The sequence below is a fragment of the Balaenoptera acutorostrata genome, chromosome 3 (genome assembly GCF_949987535.1).
Source record: "Balaenoptera acutorostrata chromosome 3, mBalAcu1.1, whole genome shotgun sequence".
Classification (NCBI taxonomy): Eukaryota; Metazoa; Chordata; class Mammalia; order Artiodactyla; family Balaenopteridae; genus Balaenoptera; species Balaenoptera acutorostrata.
In genome coordinates this window covers 7,112,566-7,131,902 of record NC_080066.1, presented here as the reverse complement: position 1 = coordinate 7,131,902, position 19,337 = coordinate 7,112,566, and the positions used below count along the sequence as shown (strand labels likewise).

The window sequence follows — 19,337 nt, the reverse complement described above, 5'->3', positions numbered from 1 at the left end:
CATGTCTGTTCTCTAAGTACCAGTATTACATTGTAATATCTTAAACCGCCTTGAATCTTAAAACACCTAAAAGCTCCTCATCTGATTCAATCATTTAGCAAACATTTTGCTTAGATACCTAGCAAGTGCCAGGGACTGTCTGTGATCACGATGATTCAAAGATGAGGAAGACTCAGTGAGGACACAGAGAATAACTGAGACGCTGCAAGGCCGTGTCCTCACAGACTTCTAGTGCCACTGCTGAATGGACAACATGCTTGAGAGAAACCAAATTACCGTTCAGCGCGTGGAGAAAGGGATCTCAGAGGAGAGATCCTGCTCACGCAATGTGACAAGTAATGAGGGAGACCCAGGCACATCCAGGGAACGGCAAACGGTTTGGTGTGGGAGTGATGGAGGGTGTGCAGGGAACAGAGGCTGGGAGTGAGCTGGAGAGCTAGGCAGGGACCAGCTCTGCAGAGATCTGTGTGCCGTGCCAACGAGCGCGGACAGCCTCACGATGAGTACCCCTGAGATGTTCTCATGTGGGAAAGGGGTCTGTGCTTCTGAAAGACAACCCAAGTAGCAACCCATTAGTCCTGGTGGAGGGAAGGAGAGAGGAAGACAGGCAGACAGGCTGCAGGAATTGGCCAGAAGAGAGGGAAGAGTCTGCACCCAGACAGAGGTAACCAGAGAAGGAGAGGAGAAGGTAAGTGGGAGAAACGCTGATTTGACATCAACATGACCTTGCAAGGGACCAGACGTGGCCGCCGGTGGGGCAGGGGGGTGAAGCAAAAGAGTAAATGGGGGATAACTCTGGGGTTTCTACTTGGATGGTCTGGTAGATGGTACCCTTCACCAAGAGAGGAAACTCAGAAATGAACAGGGGTAGGGGTTGACGTGAAGCGAGTCAGTGGGTCCGTTTCAGGCATGTGAATCTGAGTTTCCTGTAGGACATCCGGAGATGGAGGTCTAACGGACAGTCAGGAACACAGATCAGAGAGCAGACTTGGTGGCACGGGGTGGCTGTGGCAGTGTGGGAAGCAGGTGGATACCCCAGCGACGGCGTGTGAAGGAAGTCAGGCGCTGGGCGTGGGGCAGAGCCCACATGACAGGAGACGGGGACCCCGGGGACACTGAGTCACAGAGCCCAGGGAGGCGGGCCTTCCTTTCTAGAGGAAGGAAACCCTCCGATGCTGCAGAGATGTCCAAGGGGATGAGGAGGTCACCTGAGGCAGCTGCTGCTTAACTTCATGACTGTGGTTTCAGGACAGCGGAAGGGAGACGCGGGACTGCAGTGGGTCGAGAAGTGGAAGCAGCACATGGAGAACAGTCCTTCAGGAGATCTGGGCTAACGGGAATCTGGGAAAGTGGCTTAGAGGTCACAGGTCGAGAAACCCTTCTGCAGAGGAGGGGAGACCTTTGTTCACTGAATAAACTCTTTGGGTGTACCATGTACCAGGCACTGAACTGAGCTTCTTACAAATATTAACTCATTTATTCCTTGGGGTGCTTAATTTGATGCGTCAACTTGGCTAGGTCACAGCACCCAGATATTTGATCAAACACACCTGGAGGTGGCTGTGAAGGTATTTTTAAGATGAGATTAACAATTAAATCAGTAGACTGAGTAGAGCAGATTACGCTTCCTGTAGGTGGGCCTCATCTAATCAGTTGAAGGCCTCAAGAAAAGGCTGACCTCCCCCAAGGAAGAGGAAATTCTGCCAGCACATGGCCCTTTGGATTCAAACTGCAACATCAACTCTTCTCTGGGTCTCCAGTCTGCTGGGCCACTGCAGATTGTGAACTTGCCAGCCTCTTCAAGTGCATAAGCCAATACTGTAAAATAAATCTCTCTCTCTTTCTCTCTCTCTCACACACACACACACACACACACACACACACACAGCCTACTGGTTCTGTTTCTCTGGAGAACTCTGACTAATAAACACACTCTTCATAACAGCACTAGGTATTGATACTATTATTATCCCCATCTCACAGTTGAGCAAACTATGGCACAGAGAGGTTAAGCAACTTGGCCAGGGCCACACAGCTGGTGGCCAGCAGAGCTGGAATTCCCATCCATTGTGCCTCAGTGTTGCTGCTCTTAACCACACGCTCTACTTCAGAGCACTGCCCCGGCATGTTGGGGCCCAACCTGGATGGACGACGGCAAACGGAAGACTGGACAAGGGACGGAGAGCCTCGATCAACGTGCGTCTTGTACAAGTGAGGAAGCAGGACAGGTGATTCGCCCAAGGTAGGCCTTAGAGTTTTCCAAGTGGCAGATCCAGGGTTTCAGGAGGCCAAATGCAAGCTTTCCCCTCTCCTTCCTACTCCCTTTCCCTGCTTTGTTATCCACGTCCTTTCCTCCCTTCAGAATTCCCGTCTTCCCCAGGGGTTCCCTCAAGTCCCTTTCTCCCGGGAGCCCAGGGCTCCTTACATCCTGATCAGGACCATGTGCCTCTAGACGTCACCAAGCCGTGGAGAACACACGCCAATGACAAAGTGCCCACGTGACCCAGAGCCACATGTCCACGCGGCAGCACGATCCTTCTAACAACATCAAGCTCGGTGCATCTGGTAAAGCCAATGAATTCCACACAAATAATTATGTGGTCTGTTAGTAACTGGAAAACAAAACAAAACAAACCTCAACTCCCCCCAAACTCCAGAAAGCCCAACAAGCATTTATTTCCAAATATAAATTCCTAGAACTAGAATTTGACTACTCAAGGAATTAGGTGTCTTTGAAAATACATTTGATACCAAAAATCCCCCAAGAATTTTTATGCATGGTCTAACAGTTTAAAACTCTGAATGGGGTTATTTGAAAACCGGTCTTTTCAAGTTTGACTTTCACGGGATTCAGAACCAACAGGGTATAGGGACCAATGTGCCGTCCAAACCCGAAACACAAGCACGTACTTCTTCCCACATTCTTACTACGAATGTCAACTGTAAAACCTCCTGGAGGAAAATTTGGAAATATGTATTAAAAGCTTTAGAATTTTGTACTTTTTGAAGTCAGCAATTCCACTTCTTCTAAAATTTTATCCTAAGGAAACAATCATGGCCATGTATAAAGATTTTGCTACAAAGATATTTATCACAGCGTTGGTAAGAAGAGTAATTTTTTTCTAATTTAGGGGATTGAGCAACTGAATTATGACATAAACATATAAGGGAATACCATGCAATCTTAATATTGACATTGCAGAATAACAGTTGCTATGGAATAATAATGCTAGGGAGAGATGTTCATGACATACAAATGGTTTTTAAAGGCAAGTTATAAAACAGTACATAGTGTATAATCCCCTTTCTGTTACATGTTTATTTTTGGGACACAGTCTCTAAGGGGGCCCAATGACCCCCCCACTCCTGGTGTTCACACACCTGTGTGGTCCACCCCATACTGTACCAGCATCTGGCTCTGCGACCACCAGCATATGGAAAGAAGGGAGCGGAGGCCACTTTGACCTTAGGTGATAAAAGACGGTGACTTCCATTTTGCCCACGTGTGCTTCTGTACTTTTTGTTTATTTGTAAATTTCTCTTGGGTCACTTGCTCTATTGGAAGCAAGCTGTCACGCTGCGAGTAGCCCTGTCGGGATGCCCACGTGGCAAGGCACTGAAGCCTCTGGGCATCAGCCAGTGAGAAGCTGGGGCCTGAAAGCATGCGTGCAGCCCCTGTTGAACCCTGAGACGAGCTGGTTGACAGTCTGACTGCAACTTTCTAGGAACCCTGACCCAGAGCCACCCAGCTAGGCTGTGCCCAGGTTCCTGACCCTCCAAAACTGTGAGACAACAGATGTTCACTGTTGTTGAAAGCTACGGGTTTTAGGGCCATCTGTTACGCAGCAAAAGATAACTAATACATACATCCATAGTGCAATGGCTGGAAGGAAATACAGGCTCACTTTGGAGATACTGTGGGTTCGGTTCCAGACCTGCTGCGATATATCAAACATCGCAATAAAGCAAGTCACGTGAATTTTTCATTTCCCAGTGCATTAAAAATTATGTTACACTATACTGTAGTCAATTAAGTATGCAATAGCATTATGCCTAAAAAACCAATGTACATATTTTAACTAAAAAATACTTTACTGCTAAAAAATGCTCACCATCATCTGACAACACAGGGTTGCCACAAATATTCAATTTGTATAAAATGCAGTATCTGTGAAGCGCAATAAAGCAAAATGCAACAGAACGAGGTCTGTCTGTAATCCAAAATACTGTTAGTGGGTTTCTCTACATGTGGGATCATGGGTAATTTTTATTTTCTTTTTTTTCTGTACAGTATTGGCAATGTTTTTTTCTTTTTTCAGAACACAGGACCAAGAGAGATCATGTGACCATCTAAAGACTAAAAGGATAAAGGTTAGGAGAGCCAATTTAGTTCTAATAACCTTTAAAGATTCTTTTCAAGCAAATTAGCTTAAATGTGAAAAAAAAACCCAACTCCAAAGAGCGTGTAAGACTTACCCGCTAGAAACCATGCAATGACTATGAGCAAACGCATTCAATAATTTCAAGGAAAAGGAACTTGCACAGGCTTCTTAAAAGGGAAATCAAACAGTAATGAAGTTATCTGTTAGCCGATCGCTGGCACGGGAGCTTGCTTACCTAGCTTCTGGTCAAACCGCCACGCTGTGACATAGGCATTGTGCCTCAGACTGCTCTGTGTGGCCAGGGGCACGGTGACATAAATGGGGCCATCCACCAGCACCGGCGTTCCGTCATTGCTGAGCAAGTGGACGCTGACGGCTGTGACGGGGGTCAGGTCGTACCTGGTGCCGTTTCCTGGAAGCAAGAGACATTCTCCATCACATGCACACACAGGGCTTAACGTGGGGCTGCAGAAACTGTTCACAGAGAAATATCATAGCTACCATCTACTGAGGAGTGGGCCTCCTATAAGCCAGGGACTCTATTCAGCATCTTAGACACATTATCCTCACCACGACATTCTAAGGTAGATAAAATTCCCATCTTACACATAAACAAGCTGAGGCTCAGAGAGGGTAGTAATGAGAGCTGGTCTTCGGATACAGGCTGGTTTGAATCTGCAAACCTGATCCAAGCTTGGGTTTGCAGATTCTAACCACTGTGCTGTGCTTTCAAAAAGGGCCTCAAGGGACTTCCCTGGTGGTCCAGTGGTTAAGACTCTGAACTCCCAATGCAGGAGGCGCGGGTTCGATCCCTGGTCGGGGAACTAAGATCCCACATGCCGCGCCCCTCCCCCCAAAAACAAGGGCCTCAAAAGAGAAGGGATTGTCTATAATGGGAGAAGAGGTGTGTGTGGAAATCCCTGAAATCAACTTCTATACAAAGTGAGCACTGCACACATGTTAATTACTCGGCCATAATTCCACCATAATGGAACCAAATGATTTAAATCAGAGACTGCTGAAAACAGAAAAGGAGTGAATTTCTTCAAGGAGTACTTCAAAATATTAACTTACTGCTACTGAAAGTACACTACTGAAAACTTGGACTTGAAATATTTATGAGTTATTTTGGTTGCCATTGTTATTTTGATCTGTTTAAAAGGAATTTAATATACCAATTATTTTGCATTAGAGGCCTTTTATCCAAGCCAATCCTTTAATGACTGTCTACAGATAAACTGGGGAATGCTTATGAGAGCAATATTATATTTATACAGTTAAGCGGTCCATTTGAGAAGAATTTTTCTCCAGTGAAATATAATATATCATACAAAATGTATTCGGTCATAATTTAAAATCTTCCCTTGAACACGATGAAAACACACTGATAGAAAAATTTAAGCTACATTAGAAACACCATTTATAGGATTTCTTAGTAAGCTACTTATATACTTACCTACCGATCAACGAACTACCCAAGCTAATGCAAACCTCCAATGAGGACTAAATTTAAACATTTAAAACAAATCTGGTGAATTTTAGAGTTTGAACAACCAGTGAGAGCTAAACCCTTTGTAGAGCAATCTCTATATGGCTAATGTTAGCACTATCTTTTATGATTCATACCCATCTCTGTTTTCCAGTGAAGGGAAAGGCATGGAAATGAGGATTTCATCAAAAGGTCCACGTTGGAAGCATAGATTCAAGTTCTGAAATCTTTTTATCCTGGCCATTTCATTTTAGGGTGAAGAAAAACCAAAACCCAGAATTTACCATCTTTCTGGTCAAACTGTCTTGTGGATGGAGGACCTAAATGTGTCCATTGCCCAAAGGCAACACAGAAGCAAAGGCAGGTCTCCAATGTACCTCTCTAGGCTCTGTTAGACTCTCTAAGTGAGACAGGACTTAAAACAAAGTGAGATTAAGTAATTTACTAGACTTTACATAAACAATTTAAAGATAATGTTTTCAATCAGGAGGCACTGCTTCTTTCATCAAACCCGAGGCAGGATGTCTGCCCAGGGAAGCAGCAGGTAGAGCAGAAAGGTACCCCAGACTCATCATCCTTTCGCCCCACTTAACACTGTCTCTTGATTCCCAGAAACGGCATCCCCATTGTCCCCCCTCATCCCCTTTCGAGACTTCCTTCCTATAATCTTGTGCATCCCTAGTCCAGGAAGCCAGGGTCCCAGTACCAGATCCGCCACCGACTACTTATGTGGCCTCTGGCGGGTTACTTCCCTGCTCCGGGGTCCGTTTTTCTTACCTGCAAAACTAAGGAGGTTGGACTAGATGCTTTCCTGTGAGGCTACAGAAAGGAACGAACTCGACTATAAACATTCAGAAGTAAGAACAGCACTGCGGAAAGGGGCATATTCTTTTAAAGCAACATGCCCTATAGGTGCATGTGCTTTAATGTTCTTTAAAATGTTCTCTGTTAGAAGACATCACAGGCAGGTATACCTGCTCTCCTGAGGCCTCTTTCCTCTCTCAGTGCTTCCACTCCGTGCCTTCCACATGACAGTCAACCCTCCCACTTTCTTTATTCTGGACATACTTTGAAGGCTGTTTCCCTTCCAGCCCTCGTTATTAGAGGGCAACACAACACTGAGTTCTCTATATAAGGAGTCTCTCCTTCCTGTTCATCTTGATGTTACCTGACTCCCATCATGTCCAAAGAAAGACAGGTGTCTGTCAGGCAAAAGCAGCAACCCTGGACCAAGCTAGGAGGCCACCAATTCATCACTTAGAACAGGAGGGGTTTTGCTCGGATAGCATCTCCAGTTCTGTTTGGCTTTGGACATTAGTCATACTACTGACTCTTCTGTTTTCTTGGATCTACTAGCGAAGTAATTTCTTGAAAACCCCTCGGGAGCGTCACGGAACAGGTCTGCGCTTTCTTGGCAACCACAGGGGAGAGCGTGAGGATACACGGGAACGAGCAAGTGAGGGAGGGACTGAAATCTCCACGCGGCTGCGTTTCTCTGTCTACAACTCTGGATCCCTCCAAGGGGGGAAAATAAACAACCCCCCTTAGGACACGGCAGGGAAACCAGCCTCTTTCCAGCCGCATTTGTGGCCTCTGTGTATTTTGCTGAATTCTAGTGATAACCTGTCACCTCACACGGGTTTGTGTGGTCCAGGCTCTCACACTAAGCTGAAGTCTGTTAGATGCGGTTTATGAAACGGGAGGCCAACGTGGGGCAGAAGAGAATCCCTAGTTGATGGGCTGCTGGGGTGCTAGGCAGACACCACGCTGCCCTTCCTTGGCAGGAGGTCTGAGTCTTCCTAGGTCAACTTGGCCAGTTATTTCAGTGGAAAACAAATTGAATATAACCTTCCAAAGACCTTCTCTCTTCCCTCTGAAATAAGAGAGTGATTTTAAAATAAAACAAACTCCTCTAAAATCAATAGTCCTATGTCTTCTCTACCTTACCGTCGTCTCGGATTTCATAATTTATTCAAGAGCTCTTGGAATTGGGGCACAGAAAAAAACTGAATGAGCTCCAAAGAACGAGGTTGTTCCTCCAACTCGGGGTTTTATGATGGATGGAGGTTTCATGATAGCCTCGGATTATCCTGTTCCCCGAAACACTACTCTCCTCCCAGGCCTGTCCCTTTAAATGAAAAGTCAACTTTTTTCTTCCCAATAATATTCACTTAAGATGACCACCATGTGGGGCTTCCCTGGTGGCGCAGTGGTTGAGAATCCGCCTGCCAGTGTAGGGGACACGGGTTCGAGCCCTGGTCTGGGAAGATCCCACGCGCCGCGGAGCAACTAAGCCCGTGAGCCACAACTACTGAGCCTGCGCGTCTGGAGCCTGTGCTCCGCAACAAGAGAGGCCGCGACAGTGAGAGGCCCGCGCACCGCGATGAAGAGTGGCCCCCGCTCGCCGCAACTGGAGAGAGCCCTCGCACAGAAACGAAGACCCAACACAGCCAAAAATAATAAATCAATTAATTTTTTTAAAATAGTTAAAAAAAAAAGAAAGACGACCACCATGCAACTTCTCTGGTGGTCAGTGACTGACACGTCCATTGCATCATCATCACGCAAAAATTCAAGGAAGAAGAAATGTTTCTCAGGACGGGTATCGCAGAGGGAAGAAAAGCAGGTAACAAATCACCACGTGAGCTTGATCTGTAACCAGACATTTATTAACATTCTCCAAAACGGATCAGATGTGGCAGGTATAAAAAGCTTTTGCAGAACGATCAGTTTCTGTAAAGCACTGGACGATTAAGTGAAATTCAATCAAAGCGTCCCTGGGAAACGCAGTAACGTACACACCTAGCGGGATTTAACCCAGAACAGCCTTTGGTTTTCAAGTTTATGTTGTGACTCGTGTAAAGTGTTGGGGAAAAGAAGAGGGGGAGACAGGAAAATGATTCCGGGCTTGAGACTCGGCCACCATCCATTCACCACAAGGAGGACCGGGGACCACGTCAGCACCGAGCTCTGTCGGCCGGGAACGGAGGTAAGGGCGGTCTTTCACCGGTAAGGAACGATTACCTATTTTCCGGCTGGTGGCTCTTAGTTTCTGTGATCTTTGAGCAGTGTGTGTCCTGCCGGCCTAGGGTGAGAAGGACCACGCAGACTTACAGGCCTTCCAGGAGATGTTCCAAAGTCAAGCACGAAGCCTCACCACTCTTCGCAGAGGGGAAGGCAAAGAGAGGGCAAACTCAGAGAAAGGGAGGTCGTGAGCAAAGGCTGGATGGACTCAGCCGCTGGAGCCCAGCGGCTCCCTGCCCCCAAGTGCTCCCTGTACTGGTGGGCGGGGGCACGGTGTGCTCCTCTGGGAATCAGGCCCAGGGCCACCCCCGCCCCTCCCAGCTGTGACATGTGCCCGGGTTGGGGCGGGGGGTCAGTGCATCTCCGCATAGCTGGGCAGGCTGCTCCAACAAACACACGTTCCAGGGGCAAGTGGGGCGAGGCTGAGAACAGGGGGACAGAAAACCTCTAACTCTGATCTGACACTTAAAGAAAATTCAATTAAAAGAAGTTCTGGGAATTAAATATACTTCGTTGGCCAACGGAGAGCTCAGGCAACTGGTACCAAGAGAGAGGCTCAGGAAGACAAGCTCACGAAAGGGGCGCAGGCTGAAGTCCTCAAATGACACTTTCAGTGCCCTTGAACTTGCAGACGACAGATCTGCCCTTCTGCACCTCGGGTTGGGTTCTCCCACTTATAAAGATACAAACACATATAAAGATGCAAACGCAGACTCCCCGGCTGGAAAGAAACGAGCCTCGAGTTACCTGTTCCGTTTCCATCTAATCCCCGCAAATAAGGAAAGCTGTCCACCTCCGAGGGGGAGCCGGCGGCCGTGAGAAAGGCTGTCAGGTCACTGTAGCTGGTGTTCTCGGGCAGCCGCAGAGCTCTCCTCTGGAAATGCACGCGAGGCTGAGGCCGGGCACCTGCGGAAATGAACCCTGGAGTTACCTCTCGGAGGGGCGGTTTCTGTTTCCAGAAAATGCAAACCCCGGAAAAGCTCCTCTAAGGTTTCAGCGTGGCTTCCCAGTCCCCACTCCGCCCCTACATCCCCTCACATCGCCCATTCACGCGGGGCACAAAGATGTGACAGCATGTTATTATGGGGAGAGAAATAATAGCCCATTGTCACGTTTGCTTTGACACAGGATGTTATTTAGGTTTTTCACAAAAAGCTCTATTTGTGAGCGGTCTTTTCACCGCCCAGCCTTCGCCTATGGGTAGGGGTAGCGTTTTGGGAAAAAGTCCACGTAAGTGAAATGAGTAGATGACAATTAATCTCTTGATACAAACAAGGCAGGAGAGACCCTCTGACACCGTTACAGACACGTCCTTAGTCTTCCTGGTAAAATGTGGTCTAAGTGCACAGACCAAGCTGAAGCAGAGCAGGGCAACAGACGAGCAGCTGGACGAGAATTGCAAATAAGAACCCACAGTAATGAGTCCTCTCCCTTTGGCGGAAGCGGCCTTTTGGCGTTCCATCTACTCCGGTGGGTGCATCTGACTCGCGACGGATCATGTTACAGATTCTATGATGAGCCTCTTGAAAGGATGTGAGAACTGCTCTTTTCAGCAAACTCAACTCTGTGCAGGATGGGTTGAGCTGGTGACCCTGTGACACAGTTACCCTGTGACACCATCCGCAGTTTGACTTTGCTCCAGATCTTATTTTGACTGTAAAACCTGAACCCGTTTTTATCTATTGCTGTAGCGAGGGTCACAAGATGCAGACGTGCTATATCAGTTTGCACACACCCAGCAAAAACATCGTGAAGACAAAAATGAATAGAGATGGGAGTTGGAGCATTTCCTGACGGAAGTACACATCTCTCTGGGTTAAAATAAAGTGGTTCCTTGGACTTCCCTGTTGGCGCAGTGGTTAAGAATCCACCTGCCAATGCAGGGGACACGGGTTCGAGCCCTGGTCCAGGAAGATCCCACATGCCGCGGAGCAACTAAGCCCGTGCGCCACAACTGCTGAGCCCATGTGCCACAACTACTGAGGCCCGCGCGCCTAGAGCCCACGCTCTGCAACGAGAAGCCCCTGCAGTGAGAAGCCCACGCACCGCAATGAAGAGCAGCCCCCGCTCGCCGCAACTAGAGAAAGCCCGTGCACAGCAACAAAGACCCAACGCAGCCAAAAACAAATTAATTAATTAAAAAATAAATAAATAAAGTGGTTCCTCAAACGTGGTGGTCTGCGCTGATGTTCTGGTCATCATATATCCCAGCCCAGGCTTGAGGGAGACCACGTTTCCCTGTGGTCAGCTGGGGGCTTCCTCTTCCCCACCCACGGATGTCCTGACACAACAGCCCTGCCCAGAGTTCATGGTCTTTATGTCTACACCAAGGTTCCTCTTCACCCTGGATCAGAAGCTTTTAAAGGGGATTTCCCTGGTGGTCCAGTGGTTAAGACTCTGCGCTCCCAATGCAGGGGGCCCGGGTTCGATCCCTGACCAGGGAACTAGATCCCACATGCATGCCGCAACTAGGAGTCTGCATGTCGCAACTGGGGAGCCTGTGTGCCGCAACTCAGGAGCCCTTGAGCCACAACTAAGGAGCCTGCCTGCTGTAACTAAGACCCGGTGCAACCGAAAATATTAATAAATAAATAATTTTTTTTTTTTTAAAAGAAACTTTTAAGAGAGGAATAAGCCTATCAAGAAGTGTTCTAGGGGAATTCTCTGAAGGTCCAGTGGTTTGGACTCTGCGCTTTCACTGCCGAGGGCCCGGGTTCAGTCCTTGGTCAGGGCACTAAGATCCTGCAAACTGCAAAAAAAAAAAACCCAAAAAACAAAAAAGCAGTGTTCTAGAATAACGGAGTTCTGGAGCTCCAAGGATCAACTAATCCGAGTCTCTTCTGACAGGCGAGCCCACAAAATGGACTCACCACCAACACAGACTTACGGGGTGGGCTGCCTTGACCATGTATGACCAAGGTGGTCACAATGGCACCTGAAAATCACTGACTGCATTTCTCACGTGACTGGTTCTCCATAAACACTGGCCCAGCTTTAGATCCCGTGGGAGCCAGGTGCCCAAACTCACAACAGTCCTATCTGAAGCTAAGTGGACACGGACATCGGGCCTGTTCTAGACCATCGATGCCCTTTCTTGGTCCCTAAAACAAAGCTATGGTGGTGCACTGGCATACACATGGCTGAATCTTTCCACTTTCAGCTCTTGTCAGTCTGCTCTCCTTGTCCTCTGATCTCACACGACAGCAATGTCTTCCTGCTGTCGCCTCCTCGGTCTGCGCAGGGCTCGGATGCCTCACGCTCCCAGGGGGTGGGGCGTTCTCCATGCCGGCCCGGAGCATCGTGCCTCACCCGATCCCTTTTCCCCCAGCCCGCTTCCCGCACGTGCTGTCTGCCTCTTTCCTTCTTCTCCGAGCTGCCCTCAGAGACGGAAGGTCAAAGCGAACCCTTTCTCGTCCATCTCCTCACCCCCAACCACGTGACAACATTCCCTGCTCCTGTTATCATTTTCTTTCAATGCTAGTGAATGTCCTGCGATTTGTTTCCTCTTCTCCATCCACTGTTCTTCAGCCTAAACAATGCTGCTGCCGCCTGGGTTTCATGCACTGGGAAACGGGGAACTCGCTACTAGGAAGGACAGAAGGGCGTGTCTGCAGTCCTTTGCGTGACGGCGCAAAGAGGGGCTTGTCTTCACAAGGGTCAAGGCAGAAAGCAGGGGCCAGGCGGGTTACCCCAGAACACCGTGGGTCCTGTGTGCCCCTCCAGGCCCCCTGAGATGGGCAGGTTGAAGTCACCGTGAAAGCCCTTTTGGCTGAAAGAAACAGAACCCACTCAGCCTGGACCAAGGAAAAGGGGACGTTGGTGAAGGGTGAAGGGGAGTCCTGCTGAACGCTAGGAAACCAGTCCAGCCAGGCCTTACGGGGACCAGCCTGGGACCCGGACACCACCACCAAGGCTGTTCCCAGCTCTCGGGCCACTGGGCGTCTCATTCCCATTCTTTTTTTTTTTTTTTTTCTGATTTAAAATTTTAATAAATTGAAGTTTAAAGAAGTCCTCCTCAAATTCAATTTAAAATGGTATCCCTTTCAGATTGAGGGAGATTTTAAAGAGGTGGCTACTTTTGTCATTGGTTCCTCATTTTTTTTTTTAATGTTTTTTACTCTACTGAGAGATGTTAGATTTTAGTTCTTCTTATTTATTTATTTACTGGCTGCGTCAGGCCTTAGTTGCGGCACGTGGGATCTTTCGTTGCAGCGCACAGCCTTCTCTCTAGTTGTGGCGCTCTGAAGCCTGTGCAGGCTCAGTAGTTGTGGCGCGTGGGCTCCGGAGCATGTGGGCTCTCTAGTTGAGGCATGCAGCCTCAGTAGTTGTGGCGCGCAGGCTTAGTTGCCCCGTGGCATGAGGGATCTTAGTTCCCAGACCAGGGATCGAACTGGAGTCCCCTGTGTTGCAAGATGGATTCTTAACCACTGGACCACCAGGGAAGTCCCAGTTCCTCATTTTTTTTAGTTGAAGTATAATTGATTTACAATATTGTGTTAGTTTCAGGTGAACAGCAAAGTCATTCAGTTATACGTATATTTTTTCAGATTATTTTCCATTATAGGTTATTACAAGATATTGAATATTATTCCCTGTGTTATACAGTAGGTCCTTGCTGCTTATCTATTTTATATATAGTAGCGTGTATCTATTAATCCCAAACTCCTAAATTATCCCTTGCCCCCTTCCCTGCTCTTTCCCCTTTGGTAACCATGAGTTTGTTTTCTATGTCTGTGAGACTATTTCTGTTTTGTAAGTAGATTCATTTGTATTATTTTTTTAGATTCCACATGTAAGTGATACCACATATCATCGCAGTTCGGTGTCTGTCTGTCTGTCTCTGTGTGTGTGTCTATTTCTCTCCGCCCCTGTGCGTGCTTCTCTCTCTGCCTTTTTGTCTCTGTGTGCATGTCTCTGCTTCTGTCTCTCCCTGGCACACTGCGCGTTTCAGTGGGAGACGCACCTCTCCCTGCTCCTCTTCCCCTGCTGCCCCCCTTCCCTTTTCTGTGCAGAAGAACTCGCTCCCTGACCAGACACCGTGTCTGTCCCCCACTTCTGGAGGAGTGGGGGGCACAGAGGGGCGATGCTGGGGCAGGTTTACTCGAAGAGGGTGTGGCTGGTCCAGCTGCTTTGACACACGCTGTGACCGGCCCGCCCTGATGCCTGTGGAGGACTGAACACAGGAGCACGGGCTCTGCCTGATGAAACGCCCCGAGAAACGTCTGAGGAGTGTAAGGGTCGAAGTACTCTGAGCCGCAGCGTAAATACGATCTAAAGTGGGTACGTGTCGGGTTGGGGGGTGGTTATGCTCTTAAGCCTAAGTTTATGGATGAAAGCTGCTGAGTTCCCACACATTTCAGGAGGGACCTGACCAGGTGGGGAGGGGAGGATGGAGGGGGACACGTCTGTCCCTCTTCTGTGGATGTCTCTCCTCCACACTCCCCACAGCAGCTGTGTCATCCCCCAAATGCTCAGACCCAACTCTACTGAAAACACCGCGGCGGGCTTCTCGTTGCAGTGGCTTCTCGTTGCGGTGGCTTCTCTTGTTGCGGAGCTCAGGCTCTAGGTGCGTGGGCTCAGTAGCTGTGGCTCACGGGCTCTAGAACGCAGCCTCAGTAGCTGTGGCGCATGGGCTTAGTTGCTCCGTGGCATGTGGGATCTTCCCGGACCAGGGCTCGAACCCATGTCCCCTGCGTTGGCAGGCGGATTCTTAACCGCTGCGCCGCCAGGGAAGCCCCCTCCGTCTGCCCTTTAAAATCTTTTTTCCCTCTTCTCTGCTGCCTCTTCTGCCCCTGCCCTCCCCCAAGATCAACCCGAGTTTCCTAGCTTTTGCTTGTTTTATTGCAAGACGTGACTCGATCCACTATTCTTGCCTTCATCAAAAATCTCTCTCCGGAAGCTTTTCCTCCCCAACCAACACGTATACTCCTTTCTTCCTCAGCTAGAAAAACAACAGCAAGACACGACTTTCGCTGTTATCCCCATAAGCCTCCTCTCTTTCCCCCCAACGCCCAGGGACGTGGCTTTCACCCCCCACACACGCCGCCCTTGGAAATGTCACCTGACGACTGTATAATCTGCAAACCCGTGACCCTCGCTCGCCTTCTTGCCTCCAGCTGCTCACAATGATGAGCTCTGTTCCCCGCCCCCGCGGGGGTCACGGTCCTGCACTCGGCTCTCCCCAGAGTCGCCGGCTTTTTCCTCTACGAGTGCTTTTTTCTCCTCCTACTTCGGATGAGACAGCTCGCGAAGGTTCACCACAGTCGCCTCTGCTGTTCCTGACTCTCTCCTGACTTGCCTGACTCTCCTCCCTGCTGGAGGCTCACCAGTTACCTTCCGGTCCTGCCGGGGACTCCACGCCTGCGTTCCCTCCGCCTCCTCTGCACCTCGGCTTGGATGCCCGTCAGGCACTAAAGTCATCACTACCTTCTCTGCAACTTAACAAAGCCCCACTCCCCCCAACACCTGTGTTTGACTCCAGGCTGTCACCATCACTTTCCCTTTCTACCCTCCTGCACAGTCGCTCAAGTGCCGGGACGGCCCAATCTTCCCTTATCTACGTTTCTAGCACCTTCTTTTCCCTCCGTCCTGCCTCCACCCTACACTACCCTGTGACGTAACCCCTCAACTCTCGCAGAAGTCTCCTGACTTCCCCTCACCCCTTTCCCGCCTCATCTACTGATGGTTCTCCGATTCCACTCTCATCACCACCTTTCCCCACCCAGAAACCTTCAATGGATCCACCGCCTCCCAAATTAACAACAGCGGCAGCAATCATACACCAACACAGACCCGAACTGCTGCTCCAGTTCTCTCATGAGAGGTGCAGTTCAGCACTTCAGAATTTACAAAGTTCTTACATACACATTATTTCACTTAATAATCTACAGCAGGATAAAGAAGGTGTGGTACATGTACACAATGGAATATTACTCAGCCATAAAAAAGAACAAAATAATGCTGCCATTTGCAGTGACAGGGATGGACCCAGAGACTGTCATACTGAGTGAAGTAAGTCAGACAGAGGAAGACAAATATCCTATGATACCGCTCATGTGTGGAATCTAAAAAAAGGGTGCAAATGAACTTGTTTACAAAACAGAAACAGAGTCACAGATGTAGAAAACAAACATGGTTACTAGGGGATACGGGGGGAGGGATAAATTGGGAGATTGGGATTGACATATACACACTACTGTATATAAAATAGATAACTAATAAGGACCTACTGTATAGCACAGGGAACTCTACTCAATACTCTGTAAGGGCCTATATGGAAAAAGAATCTAAAAAAGAGTGTGTATATATATATATGACTGATTCACTTTACTGTACACCTGAAACTAACACAACATTGTAAATCAACTATACTCCAATAAAAATTGAAAAAAAAAAAAACAAAACTGCAGCAATCCCGTGAAGAAGGAGCTCTCTCCTCTCTTTATGGGGCAGGAAACTGAGGCCCAGAGAGGCCCCCAGTCATTCTGTTTGCACGAGGCGGAAATGAATTCTTTGAATTCCGACCTCTGCGTCCCTTCCTAGCACATCTGCCCACGTCAGAACAGATGCTCTGCTATTATTGCCCATGGCCCTCACCCTCCGGCCCACGCAGCTCTGCGTCTGCGCACGAGCTCATGTTCTTCCCCGCATCTGGAGCTTCTCCGCATCGTCTCCATTTGCAGATCCTACCCGTCATCCAAGGTGCACCTCAAATGCCACCTCTCCTGTGTGGCCTTTCTGGATCCCACCCCAAGCTCTAAACTCTACTCGTATCTCTCTTACAGAACCGATCTTCCTGCGCCTGGTATTACGTGTATTTGTGTATTTGAGCATCTCCCTAACCAGAGGCGCCATGAGGAGAGGACATGGGCAGGAGTGTCAGTGTATATATCGCTCTGTTTCTATCTTTCCTCCACCACCTTTGAGCTGAGTGACTTTGGGGTTTGGGTTCTTTATCTTTAAAATGGGCGTGGCCCACGCCTGTCTCATGATATGGCTGCTAGGAAGTTAGGTCAGAACTCACATGCATTGATACGATGTCTCACGTGGCCTCCTGGTGCATACCAGGTGCAGGATCGGCAATAATCTCCCATCGCCTCTCCCCGTTTAGACGGCAGCTCCTGAAGAGCAGGTGTTCTGTGAAACCCATGGCACCCCGTTCTGGGAATGCTTATAGGATTAAACGTAAAGATGGGTTATTCCGGGCAACTCACTGGGTCCTGGTAACGGTCTGTCTCAATTCTGACTAGGTCACCATCCCGCATTCACAGCACTATTAACATTTTGGGCCACAAAGGCACTTCTTTGCTGGGGGACAGGGGCTGTCCTGTGCATTGTGGCATCTACCCAGTAGATGCCAGGAGTGGCTCGCAAGCTGTGACACTGCCAGATGCCCCTGGGGGGAAACTGCCCCTGACTGAGAGGATTCCACAAGATACACTGAGCGTCCTCAGAATGACCCAGACGACATGGACAGAGTCTCCTCCGCCCCGGGGCACAGGATACATGATGGGGAAGAGGAGGAAGGTCCTGACATCCTGGAACTCCAGGGTAGAGAAGGTAGTCATGGCAATGGCTGAATCATCATAGTGTTTTGATGCCAAAATAGAGAGTGATGCCCAAAAAGTACAGGAGAAGCTTCAGCAGAGAATCATCAACCACCCAGGAGAGAAATTCCAGGGGTGACAGACATCTGGACCGTGGCCAGAGGCCAAGGCCTCCCCGTGAGCCCCGTGCAGGCTGTGTGGGCTCCGGACAGAGGGGGAGGCTCGTGAAGGGCCTGGTGCACCCCAGTCAGGAGTCTGAACTTGAGGCGACCTGCAGGGGAGAGAGTCTCCCGGGGTTCTTGGAACGGGAATGAAGGAATCATGTTCGTTTTTACCCAATTCCGAGAGCAGAGTGGGGGGTGGCTGTGGGTAGAGAAATCCTAGAGTCAGAGCGACCAGCCAGGCTCTTGTGAGATGTTTGGTGAGAAATGATGTAGTTCCAAATAAAGACAGTGGCCTCGGGGAAGAAAACAGAGGGGGTGGCTGGAGCTGAAAGCCGCTTTTGGAATGTGGGCGAGGTGGGGAAGGGAGAACCGGGGAGGAGACGGGGAAGCAGTGAACAGGAGTCGAGGAGGGAGGGGGGGTGCAGGAGGAAGGACCCCAGCTCGGGGACGCAGGCAGGACGAGGCCCGGGAAGAGGCCGCCGGAGCTGGCAGCTCAGTCTCCGCGAACTCAGCACGAGAAATCCCTAAAGAAAAGTCTCGAGGGCGGACGGCTCCGAAGTTTGAGTGGGAAAGGAAATGAGGCATCGGGAGTAAGATGGGTTTCCTTGGAAGGGCAGGCTTCGTAATTCTGGGAGCTGAGAAAGAACCAGAGGAGAAAGATGGAAGATGCGGCACAAACAGAGGGAGGTGGGGTGGGGGGGAGATGAGACGAGGGCTGGACTGTAATGTGAAGGGGCTCCTGGTGGGAGAGGAGCCACGGGGAGACACGTCACACTGTCCCCTTAGAAGGGGACGCAGAAAAGCGGGCCACCGAAGCCAGCCTCCCCCGATGGCCTCTGTGTTCCCTGGAACCATCGTCAAGGTCACGGCTAAGAGGAGGGCACGCAGGTCGGGGGTGCGTGCAGAGCGTGGGAGAGTCTGACAGCACTGCCTGGGGGACAGAAAGGGGACTGTCCCGGGGACCGTAAAGAGAGCAGCGAAGAGGCCCGGCAGTATGGACACGGCCGGTTTGGGTGGAGCCAGCTGGCCTGACGACAGTGCAGCCACGAGCTGCCCGGGGCATCTTTATGGTACTTTCTTATTTACCGTCATCACACTCTGAGTCGACAACATGCTGTTTCTCCCGAGACAGCCTGAAGGTCTGAGAGAGCCGGCAGTAGAGCAGCAACTCCTACCTTACGGTTCATCATCGTGAGGTTACGTTTTGGAATCACCATCAAACTCCTCCTTGAAAGCTTTCAGTTCCTCAGCAAAGGACAAAAAACTCTCAAAGAAAATGATCCTTATAAAACAACTGACAAGTGTTCTCTCTTTCCACTCTCCTATGATCTCATTGCAAAGTTTAAAAGCCATTTGCACTATCATATGATCCAGCAATTCTACTCCTGGGTATATATCCAAAGAAAATGGAATGAAAACACTAATTCAGAAAGACACATGCACCCCAATGTTCACAGCAACATTATTTACAGTAGTCAAGATATGGAAGCAACCTAAGTGCCCATCAACAGAGGAATGGATAAAGAAGATGTGGTACCTATACACAGTGGAATACTACTCAGCCATAAAACAGAACAAAATAATGCCATTTGCAGCAACATGGATGGACCGAGAGGGTATTAAACTTAGTGAAGTGAGACAGACAAATACTGTATGTTTTCACTTACATGTGGAATCTAAAAAATAAAACAAATGAATGACTATAACAAAACAGAAACGGACTCATAGATAC

At 49.1% G+C, this 19,337-nt stretch overlaps 1 protein-coding gene across 1 annotated transcript in view; it reads right to left on the bottom strand.

Annotated features, from left to right (window-relative positions):
* FAM171A1 (family with sequence similarity 171 member A1) overlaps positions 1-19,337 on the bottom strand; it is a 129,807-nt gene that overhangs the window by 24,131 nt on the left and 86,339 nt on the right. Inside the window, exons 4-5 of the mRNA XM_057544129.1 lie at positions 9,643-9,801; positions 4,618-4,794 (exon numbers count right to left, since the gene is read on the bottom strand). Coding sequence (XP_057400112.1) covers positions 4,618-4,794; positions 9,643-9,801 — 336 coding nt within the window. The remainder of the gene's footprint in view (positions 1-4,617; positions 4,795-9,642; positions 9,802-19,337) is intronic.